Here is an 18,418-nt window from a genome sequence, read left to right as displayed (position 1 = left end):
TTTTTTTTGTTAAACTGTTTTCTTATCTGCTTAGGCATTTAAACTAAAGTCTAAGATCTGTTTTGGCTAGATTCAGCTGGATTTAGAGATTTCAATCTGTAAAACACTTTTTGTGGCTTATGTCCACTCTTCACTTTTTGTAAAGTGTTGTCCCACTGATACAGATTTTATCCGATTTTAACTTCTCTTCAAGACTCTTCTTGCCTCAGTAACTACTTCCACAAACTTCCTTTGATGTACTAATGGTGCCTAAATATACTTCATTCACTGATCAGTAAAAGATTGGATTTTTGGGTTTCCAACTGACCAGTTATCCTGATCGGTAACTGGTCAGTTAAGATCAAAATCAGCCAATACAAGTCATCTCTATTCAAAACCATGTTCACTGTCTGAATTAAAAGTTGAATCAGCAATGAAACAGATCCGAATTAGATCATAGAGTACTGTAATTCTTAATGACCCCCTACCAACATTTCTCCTTGTCTTGAAACACTGATTAAGCCAGATGCCTTGGGAATGTAAGATTAACAGTTACCTATACTTAGAATGTAAGCCATATTTAAAAATGTCAGCATTGTAAGATGCTCTTTATAACCATGAGCTCAAGATGTTTGGTTTGCTGACTGACTTAAAGCCTGAAGAGATGTACCCTGTATGTGATCCTTGGCTGAGCAACCATCTTTCCCATCTTTTATCTAACAGCACCCAATTCTCTCTCATCTTGCTCCTGACACCCAAGCCACTGAACTTAATTTAATCAGCCATGGAGGGGGATTTATTCAATCCCTGCCCAATGGGATCCTTTGGTATGTGGCCCCAATGGTAGCAGGTTGAGAAGCTACGGTTTACACTGTCTTTAGACCTATTACTCACACATCACAGCCCAATGATAAAAGATGCTTTGAGCTGCCCGGTTTTGGGGGGATCCGGTAGGCTTTTTGTGCCATAATAGCCAAGTGGATTCAGTCAGCACAGACAGACATGTTTACTAAACTCTGTGTAGGTCCAGCAGGGGAGATTACGTGTGCAATCGTGAATATGTGGATGGGTGACCACTGGTTGGGAATCCTGGACTAAATGGCAACATGTTGTTTTGCCTGTTTCACAGTAATCTTTTCAACTCTTTGGACTGTGTAAAATTAGACAAAAACAGCAAGAGGAGAAATTCACAAAAACAGTCACAGACATAGCTTTACAATAAATTGCTGCATTTCTATTGGCATTATTATACTTTAAGCATGAATTTATGAGAAGGATTAACAATGAAATGGTTTATTAAGTGCTAAACATGAACATCAAACACCACAATACTGTATAACAACTCAGTCTGAGTTCAGAATGTCAGTGCTGCGGAAGTTGTCATTGGCCATGTCCGTTACGTAGCTGTTGAATTAGCTGTTGAATTTAAGACCTGCAAAGCATATTCTAGTGCAAGAGGTGTTGCTCTTTATCAAAGCTGCATGTATGACCTAATGTGAGGTGAGATCTAGCGCTGCTTTTGTTAATCTATTACAACTTGCTCGCCTCTGAACAGTGAACACCTGATTTAAACTGAAAAATCTTATCTCATGGTTACTAAACACACCATGCCTAAGCCAAGTTTTCTGCTTCAGTAATGTGTGAAATTTTAAAATGAAAGGAAGCCAAACAAACTTTATTTTATTTGCTACTACATGTTGAGTAATTTCTGCAGTTCATTCATGATGTGAGAGAGCAAGAGAGAGAGCAGACAACAGGATGGCTGATTGGTGTACAGGAATCCTGCACTGTTTTTTCATTATACGTTTTCTACATCTAATTGAACATGGTAGATTTTGAAATGTTGATAGCTTTTTGTAAATCTCAGAGTTAAACTAAGAATCTGCATTCTGTAGAAACACAAACAGACTGCTGTTTTTCATAATACCAGCCGTGCTTACTGCTAACATAAGGTGCTAAGTCCTGGGACTTCTAATAAGTTTTCTTTGCATTCAAACAATGGTAAAACTCCAGTTTTATGTCAACAGAAAGGAAGAAATATTTGTTATGATGTTCTTACATCATCTAAAATTGGTACTGGTCAGTGCTTTACAGAAACCATCAATTTAGAAATTGATTACAAAATTCTAATCATGGCACCTTAATCAGTAAATGCAAATTTTGTGCCATGGCTTCCAAACCTTTCACCTTCCAACCTGTGACACAACAGAGAAAGACCCTGAATATCACTGGTTAAAGTATGCAAAAACTGCAAATCAGCCAAATAATAAAGAAAATTATTACAACATAACAATGAGAACCATACATTTTTAAACAAGATAAGATATTTTAGATTTTACTAAAGCTGTTTTTACTTCAAGCTATTTATTTGAATGTACCCAATATTACTATATATATATATTTTTGTTTTCAATGTTTAACGTACGGCGCTCAGGAACTGACATGGGGGAAAACAATATGTAGCGTGCGCACAATATACTAATCAGTTCCCCCAAAATACTAATTAGTTCCCACAAAATAATAATTTGTGCCCACAAAATACATATAATGTGCGCACAAAACAGCGCACTGTTTTTTTTGTGAGGAACAAAACAACGAGACCCTTTGGATGGGGTGGTCTTGGTTGGACTCTGTGTGACTGTGATCTGACCTCAATCTGACACAGCTACCAGGTGTACTCTGCAGACATGAGAGAAACACCTTTCCGTAGCCAGGTTTGCATTGCATTGTGGGATGCGGTAGCATATCCAAACTAATAAACAATGGAGGTGTGTCTTTTTCTTAAATCATAAAACCCTATGCGACTTTCAAAACATCTTCTCAAAATCATTCAGTATATTTCTCAGATAATTTAGTATGAAATAGTACTGAGAAACAAACTATGATATGATTCAAGTGAGAACTTACCGTTCTTAACGTGCTGGCTGTGCTAACAGCACTAGGTTTAATACAAGATGTTTTTATTTAAAAATATTTGTAAAACCCTATTTTACTTACTGTAAACATAACTGTTCTCTCAAAAACCTGCTACTGCAATAAATATTTAATAACCACTCACGTCAAGAAGGCTTCAAAATAAATATATTGAGTGCAGTTTTTATCTTTCTATATTATAGTTCTTAAGAAAAATCAGATTTGGGTTAAACTGCTATCACCAGAACAGGGCACAAATATCTGAAAGGTGCATCGCTACAAACAACACACAAATACAGGTCCTTCTCAAAATATTAGCACATAAAAGTTCATTATTTTCCATAATGTCATGATGAAAATTTAACATTCATATATTTTAGATTCATTGCACACTAACTGAAATATGTCAGGTCTTTTATTGTCTTAATACAGATGATTTTGGCATACAGCTGATGAAAACCCAAAATTCCTATCTCACAAAATTAGCATATTTCATCCGACCAATAAAAGAAAAGTGTTTTTAATACAAAAAACGTCAACCTTCAAATAATCATGTACAGTTATGCACTCAATACTTGGTCGGGAATCCTTTTGCAGAAATGACTGCTTCAATGCGGCGTGGCATGGAGGCAATCAGCCTGTGGCACTGCTGAGGTCTTATGGAGGCCCAGGATGCTTCGATAGCGGCCTTTAGCTCATCCAGAGTGTTGGGTCTTGAGTCTATCAACGTTCTCTTCACAATATCCCACAGATTCTCTATGGGGTTCAGGTCAGGAGAGTTGGCAGGCCAATTGAGCACAGTAATACCATGGTCAGTAAAACATTTACCAGTGGTTTTGGCACTGTGAGCAGGTGCCAGGTTGTGCTGAAAAATGAAATCTTCATCTCCATAAAGCTTTTCAGCAGATGGAAGCATGAAGTGCTCCAAAATCTCCTGATAGCTAGCTGCATTGACCCTGCCCTTGATAAAACACAGTGGACCAACACCAGCAGCTGACAAGGCACCCCAGACCATCACTGACTGTGGGTACTTGACACTGGACTTCTGGCATTTTGGCATTTCCTTCTCCCCAGTCTTCCTCCAGACTCTGGCACCTTGATTTCCGAATGACATGCAGAATTTGCTTTCATCCGAAAAAAGTACTTTGGACCACTGAGCAACAGTCCAGTGCTGCTTCTCTGTAGCCCAGGTCAGGCGCTTCTGCCGCTGTTTCTGGTTCAAAAGTGGCTTGACCTGGGGAATGCGGCACCTGTAGCCCATTTCCTGCACACGCCTGTGCACGGTGGCTCTGGATGTTTCTACTCCAGACTCAGTCCACTGCTTCCGCAAGTCCCCCAAGGTCTGGAATCGGCCCTTCTCCACAATCTTCCTCAGGGTCCGGTCATCTCTTCTCGTTGTGCAGCGTTTTCTGCCACACTTTTTCCTTCCCACACACTTCCCACTGAGGTGCCTTGATACAGCACTCTGGGAACAGCCTATTCGTTCAAAAAGTTCTTTCTCTGTCTTACCCTCTTGCTTGAGGGTGTCAACAGTGGCCTTCTGGACAGCAGTCAGGTCGGCAGTCTTACCCATGATTGGGGTTTTGAGTGATAAACCAGGCTGGGAGTTTTAAAGGCCTCAGGAATCTTTTGCAGGTGTTTAGAGTTAACTCGTTGATTCAGATGATTAGGTTCATAGCTCGTTTAGAGACCCTTTTAATGATATGCTAATTTTGTGAGATAGGAATTTTCGGTTTTCATGAGCTGTATGCCAAAATAATCCATATTAAGACAATAAAAGACCTGAAATATTTCAGTTAGTGTGCAATGAATCTAAAATATGTGAATGTTAAATTTTCCTCGTGACATTATGGAAAATAATAAACTTTATACATTCACATTTATGTACATTCACTTGCCCAAACATGCAGTATGAACCTTCACTGCAGATATACTAAACAAAGAGCTTTCCCTTAAAGAGAAAAGAGAAAGCTGTGAGTAAAATGTCATCACTCCACAGGTCGAAGGTGTAGATAAAATTATTTTAGGCAGCAAATGTCATGCACAGTGAGCAATTGCACGATATTGACAAATCACTTTTCTGCAGCAGAGATCATCTGGCCTGTGCAAAGCTCTGCATGTTACTGACTGCTTTTTTGCTGCAAGTGTATGAGAAGATAGGACTAATGGGTTGGGCTGACGGCAGAAGTATTACATGAATCTGTCAAGTAAGAATAAGAAGTGCAAATAAGGAAACTGTATTTTAATATTGTCTGAAGTAACCACATGTGAGGTCTTGCTTGTCCTGCTAGAATCCAGCATCGTTAACAGCTTTACAGAATTGGTTTCAGCTGTCTGGTAACCATGTTTAAAGTTTGTGTTGTTTTCTGAGTTCTTGTCTACTGTTTTCAGAAGATTTTTTGTGTTAAATCTTAAAACACAGTAGCTGTCATGCTATTTGTTCTTTTGCTTGTTTTTTTTTTTATTCATATAAACTATACAAAAATTGTTTTTTAAATATTTTTTCTATTTAATAAAAATGAATACTGAATTTTGCCTTTTAAATATGTATTTCATAAGCTTAGGTTAATAGTGATCTCTGATATGTTAACTGGAGTCCACCTAACTAAAACTGAATGATCGAGGGAAATATATTACCCCTTCATTGATTGCAAGTGTCAAAGACGGTGGTGGGGGTATCATTATGCTTGCATTTTTTTTTTCCTACAGGAACATGAATGGGGATACAGGGGTTGGACAATGAAACTGAAACACTTGTCATTTTAGTGTGGGAGGTTTCATGGATAAATTGGACCAGCATGGTAGCCAGTCTTCATTGATTGCACATTGCACTAGTAAGAGCAGAGTGTGAAGGTTCAATTAGCTGGGTAAGAGCACAGTTTTGGTCAACATTTTGAAATGCACACAACATTATGGGTGACATACCAGAGTTCAAAAGAGGACAAATTGTTGGTGCACGTCTTGCTGGCGCATCTGTGACCAAGACTGCAAGTCTTTGTGATGTATCAAGAGCCACGGTATCCAGGGTAATGTCAGCATACCACCAAGAAGGATGAACCACATCCAACAGGATTAACTGTGGACGCAAGAGGAAGCTGTCTGAAAGGGATGTTCGGGTGCTAACCCGGATTGTACAATGTGAAACATGTATTGTTCTCTGAGTCCACCTTTACTGTTTTCCCCACATCCGGGAGAGTTACGGTGTGGAGAAGCCCCAAAGAAGCGTACCACCCAGACTGTTGCATGCCCAGAGTGAAGCATGGGGGTGGATCAGTGATGGTTTGGGCTGCCATATCATGGCATTCCCTTGGACCAATACTTGTGCTAGATGGGCGCGTCACTGCCAAGGACTATCGAACCATTCTTGAGGACCATGTGCATCCAATGGTTCAAACATTGTATCCTGAAGGCGGTGCCATGTATCAGGATGACAATGCACCAATACACACAGCAAGACTGGTGAAAGATTGGTTTGATGAACATGAAAGTGAAGTTGAACATCTCCCATGGCCTGCACAGTCACCAGATCTAAATATTATTGAGCCACTTTGGGGTGTTTTGGAGGAGCAAGTCAGGAAACGTTTTCCTCCACCAGTATCACGTCGTGACCTGGCCACTATCCTGCAAGAAGAATGGCTTAAAATCCCTCTGACCACTGTGCAGGACTTGTATATGTCATGAACTGACGCTGTATTGGCCGCAAAAGGAGGCCCTACACCATACTAATAAATTATTGTGGTCTAAAACCAGGTGTTTCATTGTCCAACCCCTGTATATGGAGAGAACAATAGGGAATAAGTAGAGGAAATCTTTGTAGATATAGTCGATTGATTTAAATTCAGATGATGATAATTTTGTGCTTCATTAATAAGCTGCAGTGAATACATTTGTGACTGACTGACTTGTGACTTGCTCAGAATTTGAAGCTGAAGATTTAAATGCCAGCAGCACAGTGATCTAAATCAAACATCCAAAAAGACCATTGGGAACAGATGTAGGAAAATTGAAATCTGAAACACTCATGCATCCATCCAGTGTTGTTGAGCTTTAAAATTTCTGCAATGAATCAGGGGATACACTGAAAATGAACAGAAAATGGGCTGGTTACTGCAGCCAAAAGAGCGCTAACTTTGTACTTAGAGAATGCCACCCTAACAATAGCGATAATCCAGTTTGAAGAGTCAAAAACAAAAACAAAACCTAGATTTAAACATAACAATTTTTTAAACAGAGGATGGAAGACGATGCTGCAGCTGAAAATGGAAATATGAAAAAAAGAACAGCTACTAATATTTAAGCACTAGTTTAACACAATCACAGCATTTTTATGAGATATTCCATCAACCAGTTAGAGTTTTAAACCACATTATACAGGTCCTTCTCAAAATATTAGCATATTGTGATAAAGTTCATTATTTTCCATAATGTCATGATGAAAATTTAACATTCATATATTTTAGATTCATTGCACACTAACTGAAATATTTCAGGTCTTTTATTGTCTTAATACGGATGATTTTGGCATACAGCTCATGAAAACCCAAAATTCCTATCTCACAAAATTAGCATATAATTAAAAGGGTCTCTAAACGAGCTATGAACCTAATCATCTGAATCAACGAGTTAACTCTAAACACCTGCAAAAGATTCCTGAGGCCTTTAAAACTCCCAGCCTGGTTCATCACTCAAAACCCCAATCATGGGTAAGACTGCCGACCTGACTGCTGTCCAGAAGGCCACTATTGACACCCTCAAGCAAGAGGGTAAGACAGAGAAAGACATTTCTGAACGAATAGGCTGTTCCCAGAGTGCTGTATCAAGGCACCTCAGTGGGAAGTCTGTGGGAAGGAAAAAGTGTGGCAGAAAACGCTGCACAACGAGAAGAGGTGACCGGACCCTGAGGAAGATTGTGGAGAAGGGCCGATTCCAGACCTTGGGGGACCTGCGGAAGCAGTGGACTGAGTCTGGAGTAGAAACATCCAGAGCCACCGTGCACAGGCGTGTGCAGGAAATGGGCTACAGGTGCCGCATTCCCCAGGTCAAGCCACTTTTGAACCAGAAACAGCGGCAGAAGCGCCTGACCTGGGCTACAGAGAAGCAGCACTGGACTGTTGCTCAGTGGTCCAAAGTACGTTTTTCGGATGAAAGCATATTCTGCATGTCATTCGGAAATCAAGGTGCCAGAGTCTGGAGGAAGACTGGGGAGAAGGAAATGCCAGAAGTCCAGTGTCAAGTACCCACAGTCAGTGATGGTCTGGGGTGCCGTGTCAGCTGCTGGTGTTGGTCCACTGTGTTTTATCAAGGGCAGGGTCAATGCAGCTAGCTATCAGGAGATTTTGGAGCACTTCATGCGTCCATCTGCTGAAAAGCTTTATGGAGATGAAGATTTCATTTTTCAGCACGACCTGGCACCTGGCCACAGTGCCAAAACCACTGGTAAATGGTTTACTGACCATGGTATCACTGTGCTCAATTGGCCTGCCAACTCTCCTGACCTGAACCCCATAGAGAATCTGTGGGATATTGTGAAGAGAACGTTGAGAGACTCAAGACCCAACACACTGGATGAGCTAATGGCCGCTATCGAAGCATCCTGGGCCTCCATAAGACCTCAGCAGTGCCACAGGCTGATTGCCTCCATGCCACGCCGCATTGAAGCAGTCATTTCTGCAAAAGGATTCCTGACCAAGTATTGAGTGCATAACTGTACATGATTATTTGAAGGTTGACGTTTTTTCGTTTTTTGTATTAAAAACACTTTTCTTTTATTGGTCGGATGAAATATGCTAATTTTGTGAGATAGGAATTTTGGGTTTTCATCAGCTGTATGCCAAAATCATCTGTATTAAGACAATAAAAGACCTGAAATATTTCAGTTAGTGTGCAATGAATCTAAAATATATGAATGTTAAATTTTCATCATGACATTATGGAAAATAATGAACTTTATCACAATATGCTAATATTTTGAGAAGGACTTGTAGATTTGATATTTATCTTGTAACTGTGAATCAGGTATAGTGCATTTGAGCAGTTATTGGAAGCAAGCCATGGAAAGGTCAACAATGATCTTTAAGGGTATGCAATAGGCACCTAATCTACATAAATGTATTCTGTTTGCATTACAACTGCAGATATTTGAAAAGTGACATGTTTCTGGATAAGCCACTCTGATCCCAACTTATGTCACACCTAGCACTTAAGAGTCTGAGCTTCACGAAGCTGATCAGCAGCTTTGCTTGCATCTCCCTCTGAGGCACTGAGCTGGCATTCTTTTTAAGATCAGCTCAGCAGAGAGAACAGCTCGTAGCAGGAAATTTGACAGACCGCTGATCTCAAACCTGTGTGAATATTCTCACAGAAAGCTAATGACCTACCTCCACCTCTGATTAAATATTTTTGATGTCAGAATATAAAAACCTACATATATAAGAACCTGAATGTCTGCAATGTATTTGGTTTCTTTGGTGCTTCAGTCTAATTTTAGCACTCAGAAATCAGTTAGGTAAATGTTAAGTGACGCAGCCCAACAATTTATGACGGCACAAATTGTCTCATTGAAGTTGTGCACTTTTTTACGTTTTAATATCACTTCCTGGATTTATCGAGTAGGGACTGATCTTACAGTGCCTTGCAAAAGTATTCACACCACTTGATATTGATGGAGCTAAAATAGCATATCCTGAAGGAAGCCATACATGAGGCTACAAAATAATAGAGACAACAAGGCCAAACCTACAGCCAGAGCTACAATAGTATGGTTTACAGCAAAGCATATTCATTTTTAGAATGTTCCAGTCAAAGTCCAGATCTAAATTCAATTTCAACTCTGTGGGAAGACTTGAAAAACTGATTTGCACAGATCCTCTACCTGCAGATTAATCTTGAGCTTTTTTTATTGAACGGGCTATAATATTATCGTTTCAATTAGTAAATCGTGTATAGACATGCCCCAAAAGACTTGCAGTTGTAATTACAAAGTAAGGTTGTTCTGCAAATTCTTGACTTGTGCTTGACTGGGGAGGCTGAATAAAAATGCATGCCAAACTTTCAGTTTTATGTTTGTAGTGTTTATGATTTTAATTCTACTTCACAACTGTGCACCACTTTGTGTCAATCTATCAAATAAAATCCCCCTAAACATCCATTAATGTTTGTAGCTATAATATGACAAAATGTTAAACCGTGGAAATGTCTTGATTACTTTATGAGTCTATGTAAATGAAAATAAAATAATAATAAATCAAGGTTGAAATTTGTCCAAAACAAATCAGAGTGTTAGCTCTGAAGATTGTCTGTTTTGCTCTTACAACAGCTGGGATGACCACAGGTGTTATGGGTTTTAGCAAGGTCAGAGCTGTTATTTAAAAGAGATCTGGGGAAAAAAGTTACAAACTAAAAAGGACGACAGGAGAGAGGGTTAATGCTTACATACAGTCCAGATGGTCCTAGAGAGTCATGTGACAGAGGAGTGGAGGCCAGCTGACTGACAGACAGACTAGGAGGTCAATGAAGCTGCAGGCTGCAACACCTGGACACAGAGACGGACTGTGGCGCCCAACAATTTTAAGGATGCCCCGATTATTTTCATGGCTCTAAAGATAACATGAGATATTCCTGCTGTGTGTTGTGTATTAAGAGATATCTAGTCTGCTTGGAAAGACGGCAGGACCGCTCCGACCTCAAATTGGGGATATTCAACTTATTGGATTGTCTTGGCCCGATATGTGGGTTGTTTTTTTTCCCAAGGACAAACAAGCATGCAGCCTGTTGAATGTGATGTGTAGGCAATCAGAAATTGAACAGATGAAAACACAGAGGGGAATCCAAAGTACAGAAGACAAAACAACTGCCATGGCACACGAGTTATTAACCAGGAAAGCTCAATGAAATATCAGAACAGAGAACAATCTAAACACAGTGTGTAATGAAAGAAAACACAATAACTCACTTTAATATCATAGTGTAGCATGTAGAGCCCCTGCTGATGTTGTTCCCACTACTTTAACCAACTAACGCCTTTTATTTTTGTAATGTTTTTTCTCTAGTAAAATTAGTCTAGAAACTATCGCCAGAGCTTCTTCCTTCTTGCCATGTTTATTTACTGTGAACTCACATTTGATCTCGATAGGTTTTGCACAATTTCCTGTCTGACATCTACATGTTGATGAGTGAAATCTGTTAGTGTGTGGTGTGTTGTGCTTACCTTTGTAATCTGTTATACCTACAATTTTCAATCGTCATGTGTGGGGTCTCGCGGGTTTTGAAAATCAGCCGACAATTTTGAAATCTTGCCGTGTGAACCAAGTATTAGTCATCATTTTGGGTTAATTGCAATAAGTTTCCTTTAGCATTTCTTGCAAGTTTCTACATGTATCACTTTCATTGCATAGCAGTTCATCTGTCTTGTAAAAATTTGAATTATTGCATGTCTATTACCAAAGAATGAGTAATTTATATTTAAAAGCTGTTCAGGTTAATGGCTAATATAATGTTCTGATAAAGCTTTATCATCTGTTTTTAAACACGTAGCTGGCTGAAATTATGAATTTAAAATATTTAAATCTTTAAACTTGCTCCAGCTGTTTTCATGTGATGCAGTTTGCTTTAGCACTAAGCTAACGTTAGCTAACGTTAGTATTTTTTAAAAGATTTTGTGATAATGTTGGTTTTGTAATATGTTTTTAGAGCTATCAAATCCAGTTAATCTTATGCAGACAAAAGTTGCAGAAAAATATTGTTCTCCTGCATCATTAAGGTAATGGTTTGTTTTGAACGTGGTACAACGTTTTCTAGTGTTTTTTTCTGCTCTCTGCTTCATTCATCTTTCCTTCGCCAACAGCTTTATGTGGACACCTGAGTGCAGTGGCCAGACCAGGTCACATAACTCAGAGTGTCAGGGCGACACTGCAGCCCCTCTTTGTCTCATAAGGAACATCATTGCAAAGGGAAAAAAAAAGTTAAAATTTGAAGCTGAAAATCCTGATTTGATCAACAATATCATGCACACAAGCTAAAATGCAGTATTGCAAATCTTGTACATTAAAATAGGCAGTAGTGGTTACAGTTACTAGATTTCACTTTCTATACATTTACCAAATATATGACAGTTTTTTTTACACATTAGCTAACTCTGCTCAAAGACTCATGCATAGGTATAATTTTAAAGGTACTTTTTACTGACGCTGCTTTGTGGTTATTTAATTTTAAAACAAAAATTCTAAACCTTTACTTGTGTCTTATTCCTAAACAGACAGATACCTTTAGGGATGGATATACGTTCTAAGAATACATTAGATCATTTATTACAAGGTAGTAAAAGTGTCTTCCACCCTTACAAATGTAACTGTTCTTGCTTTTCTGTCACGTTTCAGATCATCAGGCAACATATAATATCAAAAAACGAGAGTAAATACAATTATGGTAAAAGCTATCCAAGCCACTCACTCTGTATGAAAAAGTTATTGGCCCTTAAAACAAATAACTGTTTGCCACAAATTGGCCAACTCTTCTTTGCAGATCTGTTTAAAAGTCTTTACTGCAAGAAAGGAGAAGGGAGCAGAATTAAAGGTTCCATCTATTAGAACAAGTTGTATAAGTCCTGCAGTACCATAGCAGCCCCAGACCACCATACTACCTCCACCTTGTTTGACTGTAGTTGTAATGCTGTGATGTTGGTAGTTTTATGCCAGATGTAGCAGGACATACACCTTCTGAAACGTTCCCCTGATGTGTTGCTTCATGACATATTTACGTCTACTTTGAGTTGTCAGAAGGTTTGAGCATAATCACAGTTAATATACATTTTTAAAGGTGGGACATTTACTTTTAAATGTAGGGCCAGGTTGGTTAGGATAACTTTTCCACTTGAGAAAATCCCAGTTTGAAAGCAGCAGTTTGTATTTACTCAGCTCATCTTTGTCTGATAATAACATTAGTTTGATGGCCTGAAACATTTAAATGTGACAAAAATAAAACAAAAACAGAAGAATTTTTTTCACGGCACTGTAAGGTGAAGCTGTATTTTCTGTTTCAGTATATATACGCTGAGCTGTCAATCTGTCAGTACACAGTGTGCTATAAAATACCTGAATGTAGTCAACATTTCCTTTGAGTTCACTTACTGTGCTACTTGTTTCAGACTCCACACACATTGTGTGTGACTGTCTTGAGCACATCAGGTTGAGCTTTGGAGAATAAACACCAGAGATCGGAGGGTCATTGCTATTCCCGGCGTTTCGTCTCCTGCTCTTGTTTGTCTTGTTGCAAAGCTGAGTGCAACCTGCCAAACTGTGTGTTTGTCCATGTGTTTGTTTGTGTGTGTGTGTCTGTGTTTTATGTGCACACCCACACCTGGTTGCTCATAGGGGGAAGTCGGCACAAGAAGTACTGTTGATGTGAGCGGGAACAAGCACACAGCTGCACGCTGGCTCCGCTGCTTCTTGTTCTTCCAAAGTCAACTCTGGATGTAGATGTTGTAAAATGCGACCTGCTGCGATGGCAGGATCTCTGCTGGTGGTTTCAACCCACACACTGCTGCAGCCGCTGGTTCACTCAGAGGCTGCCCTCAGCGACTGAGCTTGTTTGCTGATCTTCCTGTCTGTCACATCTGCAGCATCAGGACCTGAGGAAAGAAAGGTCAAGGATGCTGGAGAAATTCTGTTTGCTTTTCCCTCCTAACATGCTCGCACAGCTAGACTCAGACAAGAGCTTTTGAGAAAATGTAGCAGCTGCTTATGTGGTTATTGTTATTTTTGTCTGATATTTTTGTGCTCATGATGTCTCTGTAAGAGCTGTGTTTATTGGGAAGAAGTGGTCTTCAGTGAAACCATACTACTTCAGAGTTCTGTATAAGTATATAATTTTCATGGTACAATAACATTACAGTATACCACGGTTTCAAGGTATCACTGTATTCATACAAACATTTTAAAACAAAACTGAGTAGCATGATCTAACCTCTTCATTTAACGCCATTTACACAGTTTTGCATATTTATTCTCTGTTTGCTTGACTGTATGTTTTAAAATCAAAATAATAAATAAAAACTACACATACCTAGAAAAATCTGTTATATTACTTTAGCAAACGTAGGAATATTTCTTCCTTTAATGTTTTAAAAAAAACCAAATGATTTTATAATTGTTGTCTAAATGGTGTAAAAATCATGAAAGCGTGTTATTTTTACTCAGTGTTATGAAACAACACTGACACCTCTGCATTGCAGCTGTAGCCTGATAACGGCTGTAAGCTGCACATGTAAGTGTACTCTCACAGTTATTCTCTTGTGACACATAGTTGAGGCTCGAACTGTTCCTATCTTGAAATACTTTACTAAGACATTTTGCTCATATACAGTACCCTGGCTTAACAGTTAGATAATTTCACCTTTGAGCTTTTTTGCCCCAGCTTTTGCTCAACTGAATCGGCAGAACTCAGTCAGTCGATGTAGGATTACTTCCAGTTGGTGCGTGGCAGTATTTATTCGTCAGCAGCAGCACAAGTGCCGTCATGTGAGCCCGCAAAGACACAGCTGAGGGTGTAGAGGAGGTCACGGAGGGACCATATGATGCCAGCAGATGGAGCGATGGAGGGAGAAGAGCAGAGGAAAAGCTGGAAATCAGGGCGGCACAAAGTGAATGCTGGGAGGCTTTTCTGAAGGCACTGATTTCACTTCTCATCCTTTCTGCTCGAGCAAGCCCACCTTATGCTACACTTTGGGGTAAAGGAGACAGAAATATCTTATGACCCTGACACTTAAATAGCTGAGCTTCACATTAAGCTGAACAATCAGGAAAATAATTCATTAGATACATCCAAAGAAATCTTGAAGTATGAATGCGGCCCATTTACTTGACCAATAAAGTGTTTTTTATGTGAATTTTGAAGCTGTTGGACCCATTGCAGCAGCACTATCTTAGAAAGCCACTCAATTTTCTGTTACCTAATGTCAACTCTGTGTCTCTTTCTGTCTTTGTTAAAGAATGGAGCAGTTCCAGGGGAGCCCGTGAAGAAGGATGAAAACTCCCGGAGAGGAAACTGGGGCAACCAGATCGAGTTTGTCCTCACAAGTGTGGGCTATGCTGTGGGCCTGGGCAACGTCTGGAGGTTTCCCTACCTCTGCTACAGAAATGGAGGAGGTACATATTCCAGTTACCATTTCATTAAAAACAGCTTTGGTGTTACAGTACAACTGTGTAAAGGATATATAGGATACTAGGAAAGTTATTGGGTTTCACTTTGTGAGCTCACAGTTCATTGAAGTTCAGTGAATGATTGATAGTGGTAGTTGGTTGGAGAAACCTTGTCATTTGCATTTTGGGCCTGAAGTAATACGTATATATAATATATATGCATTTCACCACTTGTAGCTGGAGCTGCATTTGGCTAAATGTGAGTTTGTTAGATCTAGTTACTGTACAGGTCCTTCTCAAAATAGTAGCATATTCTGATAAAGTTCATTATTTTCCATAATGTCATGATGAAAATTTAACATTCATATATTTTAGATTCATTGCACACTAACTGAAATATTTCAGGTCTTTTATTGTCTTAATACGGATGATTTTGGCATACAGCTCATGAAAACCCAAAATTCCTATCTCACAAAATTAGCATTTTTCATCCGACCAATAAAAGAAAAGTGTTTTTAATACAAAAAACGTCAACCTTCAAATAATCATGTACAGTTATGCACTCAATACTTGGTCGGGAATCCTTTGGCAGAAATGACTGCTTCAATGCGGCGTGGCATGGAGGCAATCAGCCTGTGGCACTGCTGAGGTCTTATGGAGGCCCAGGATGCTTCGATAGCGGCCATTAGTTCATCCAGAGTGTTGGGTCTTGAGTCTCTCAACGTTCTCTTCACAATATCCCACAGATTCTCTATGGGGTTCAGGTCAGGAGAGTTGGCAGGCCAATTGAGCACAGTGATACCATGGTCAGTAAACCATTTACCAGTGGTTTTGGCACTGTGAGCAGGTGCCAGGTCGTGCTGAAAAATGAAATCTTCATCTCCATAAAGCTTTTCAGCAGATGGAAGCATGAAGTGCTCCAAAATCTCCTGATAGCTAGCTGCATTGACCCTGCCCTTGATAAAACACAGTGGACCAACACCAGCAGCTGACACCGCACCCCAGACCATCACTGACTGTGGGTACTTGACACTGGACTTCTGGCATTTTGGCATTTCCTTCTCCCCAGTCTTCCTCCAGACTCTGGCACCTTGATTTCCGAATGACATGCAGAATTTGCTTTCATCCGAAAAAAGTACTTTGGACCACTGAGCAACAGTCCAGTGCTGCTTCTCTGTAGCCCAGGTCAGGCGCTTCTGCCACTGTTTCTGGTTCAAAAGTGGCTTGACCTGGGGAATGCGACACCTGTAGCCCATTTCCTGCACACGCCTGTGCACGGTGGCTCTGGATGTTTATACTCCAGACTCAGTCCACTGCTTCTGCAGGTCCCCCAAGGTCTGGAATTGGCCCTTCTCCACAATCTTCCTCAGGGTCCGGTCACCTCTTCTCGTTGTGCAGCGTTTTCTGCCACACTTTTTCCTTCCCACAGACTTCCCACTGAGGTGCCTTGATTCAGCACTCTGGGAACAACCTATTCGTTCAGAAATTTCTTTCTGTGTCTTACCCTCTTGCTTGAGGGTGTCAATAGTGGCCTTCTGGACAGCAGTCAGGTCGGCAGTCTTACCCATGATTGGGGTTTTGAGTGATGAACCAGGCTGGGAGCTTTAAAGGCCTCAGGAATCTTTTGCAGGTGTTTAGAGTTAACTCGTTGATTCAGATGATTAGGTTCATAGCTCGTTTAGAGACCCTTTTAATGATATGCTAATTTTGTGAGATTGGAATTTTCGGTTTTCATGAGCTGTATGCCAAAATCATCCGTATTAAGACAATAAAAGACCTGAAATATTTCAGTTAGTGTGCAATGAATCTAAAATATATGAATGTTAAATTTTCATCATTACATTATGGAAAATAATGAACTTTATCACAATATGCTAATATTTTGAGAAGGACCTGTAGTGAGTAAAAAATTGAGAATGGTTCCATCATGATTACAGAATTTTGGCACTGACTTGAGTTTCTGAAAATGAGTTTTCTTCAGGCTTCTTAGCTCTTAAGAGTTAGCAGATTGCATTTGAACTATATGCATGTGTAAGGATGGTGCCCTGGTGGCCAAGTAATTTCAATTTTTTTGTATACTGTGAACTTTCGTCTTATTCAGCTTAGCAGGAGTTCTTTAAAGAAGCCCAGTGCCTCAACACTGTTGCATATGCAGTACCTTGAAAAACATTTACACCCCTTGATCTTTTGCACGTGCAATAGGTTGTGGGTGATCTACAAAGATTACGTGCGCAATGGAAAACAGGTGCAAAAGTGTTGCAGACCACCCTACTTAAATGAGAATGTTGCGTGTGCTGCTGGCGGTCATCATGGGCAGTTTGGGAGAGTAGAGTGGCAGAAGGTAATCATAATCAATAAGAGTAGGAAGAAGAAATATTATAATGCACTTTCTAAAAACAGTTGAAAAGAAGAAAATAAAAGATAAAAGATTAAATATCAATCATAAAACCTCGAAAACAACCCCCATCTCCTGTTGATATTCTACTTTTTTGTTTATAAACATGCATCAAAATTTGGGTTAAGGGATAGTGTTTTTGGATTTTGTAATAATTTCATAAAGTTTGTCTACAGTCCCGCTGCAAACATGCAGCAGACAACTATAATCAGCACCACCTTTTCTGCGCTGTATAGCGGCGCTCAGTCCATCCAGACATAACGCTGGTGCTCCATAAAGTGATTGGTGTGCTGGGTTTATAATGCTGCAGCTTTAAAATGGCATTGCTGGATAGATGATATCTCTACTATTTTTATTTCTGGCAGTCAAAATATGTTGGCATGCGTACAGAAGATTCTCACTCTCCATCGTCTGTCTTTGTACCTATGCCCCCTTCTCATCACAGTGACCACAGACATTTTTGTGTGCCAGTTTGCATCTGCCTTTCAAACATGCTAAATATAGACGCAGAAAACACCCACAATCCGTATCGGGTTTGGTAAATCACAGGTAAAGAATTACATTTGAATATCCTCCTCCCAAGACCTACAGCATGCGCTGGAGCGGTTCACAGCCGAGTGTGAAGCAGCTGGGATGAAGATCAGCTCTTCCATTCTCGACCGGAAAAGGGTGGCTTGTCCTCTTCAGCTTGGAGGGGAGTTCCTGCCTCAAGTGGAGCAGTTCAAGTATCTTGTTCACTAGCGAGGGGAGAATGGACCAGGATATCGACAGACGGATCAGGCACCTGCCGCAGTAATGGGGATGATGTGCCAGTCCATTGTGGTGAAAAAGCTGAGCCGAAAAAGTGAAGCTCTCTCTTCAGTCTCTCTCGGTCTACCTTCCTACCCTCACCTATGGCCGTGAACTTTGGGTCATGACCGAAAGAAGATCCGGGAGATTGGAGTAGAGCCGCTGCTCCTCCACATCAAGAGGAGGAGGCCCAGGGGACGGCCCAGGA

At 40.0% G+C, this 18,418-nt stretch overlaps 1 protein-coding gene across 3 annotated transcripts in view; it reads left to right on the top strand.

Moving 5' to 3' along the window:
- slc6a9 (solute carrier family 6 member 9) overlaps positions 1 to 18,418 on the top strand; it is a 95,623-nt gene that overhangs the window by 58,747 nt on the left and 18,458 nt on the right. For all 3 annotated transcript variants that reach the window (XM_047367210.1, XM_047367211.1, XM_047367208.1), the window contains one exon: positions 14,876 to 15,032. In XM_047367210.1, the coding sequence (XP_047223166.1) occupies positions 14,876 to 15,032 (157 nt within the window). The remainder of the gene's footprint in view (positions 1 to 14,875; positions 15,033 to 18,418) is intronic.

Source organism: Girardinichthys multiradiatus, chromosome 6, assembly GCF_021462225.1.
Source record: "Girardinichthys multiradiatus isolate DD_20200921_A chromosome 6, DD_fGirMul_XY1, whole genome shotgun sequence".
NCBI classification, from domain to species: Eukaryota; Metazoa; Chordata; class Actinopteri; order Cyprinodontiformes; family Goodeidae; genus Girardinichthys; species Girardinichthys multiradiatus.
This window is presented reverse-complemented; position numbering and strand designations above follow the sequence as displayed.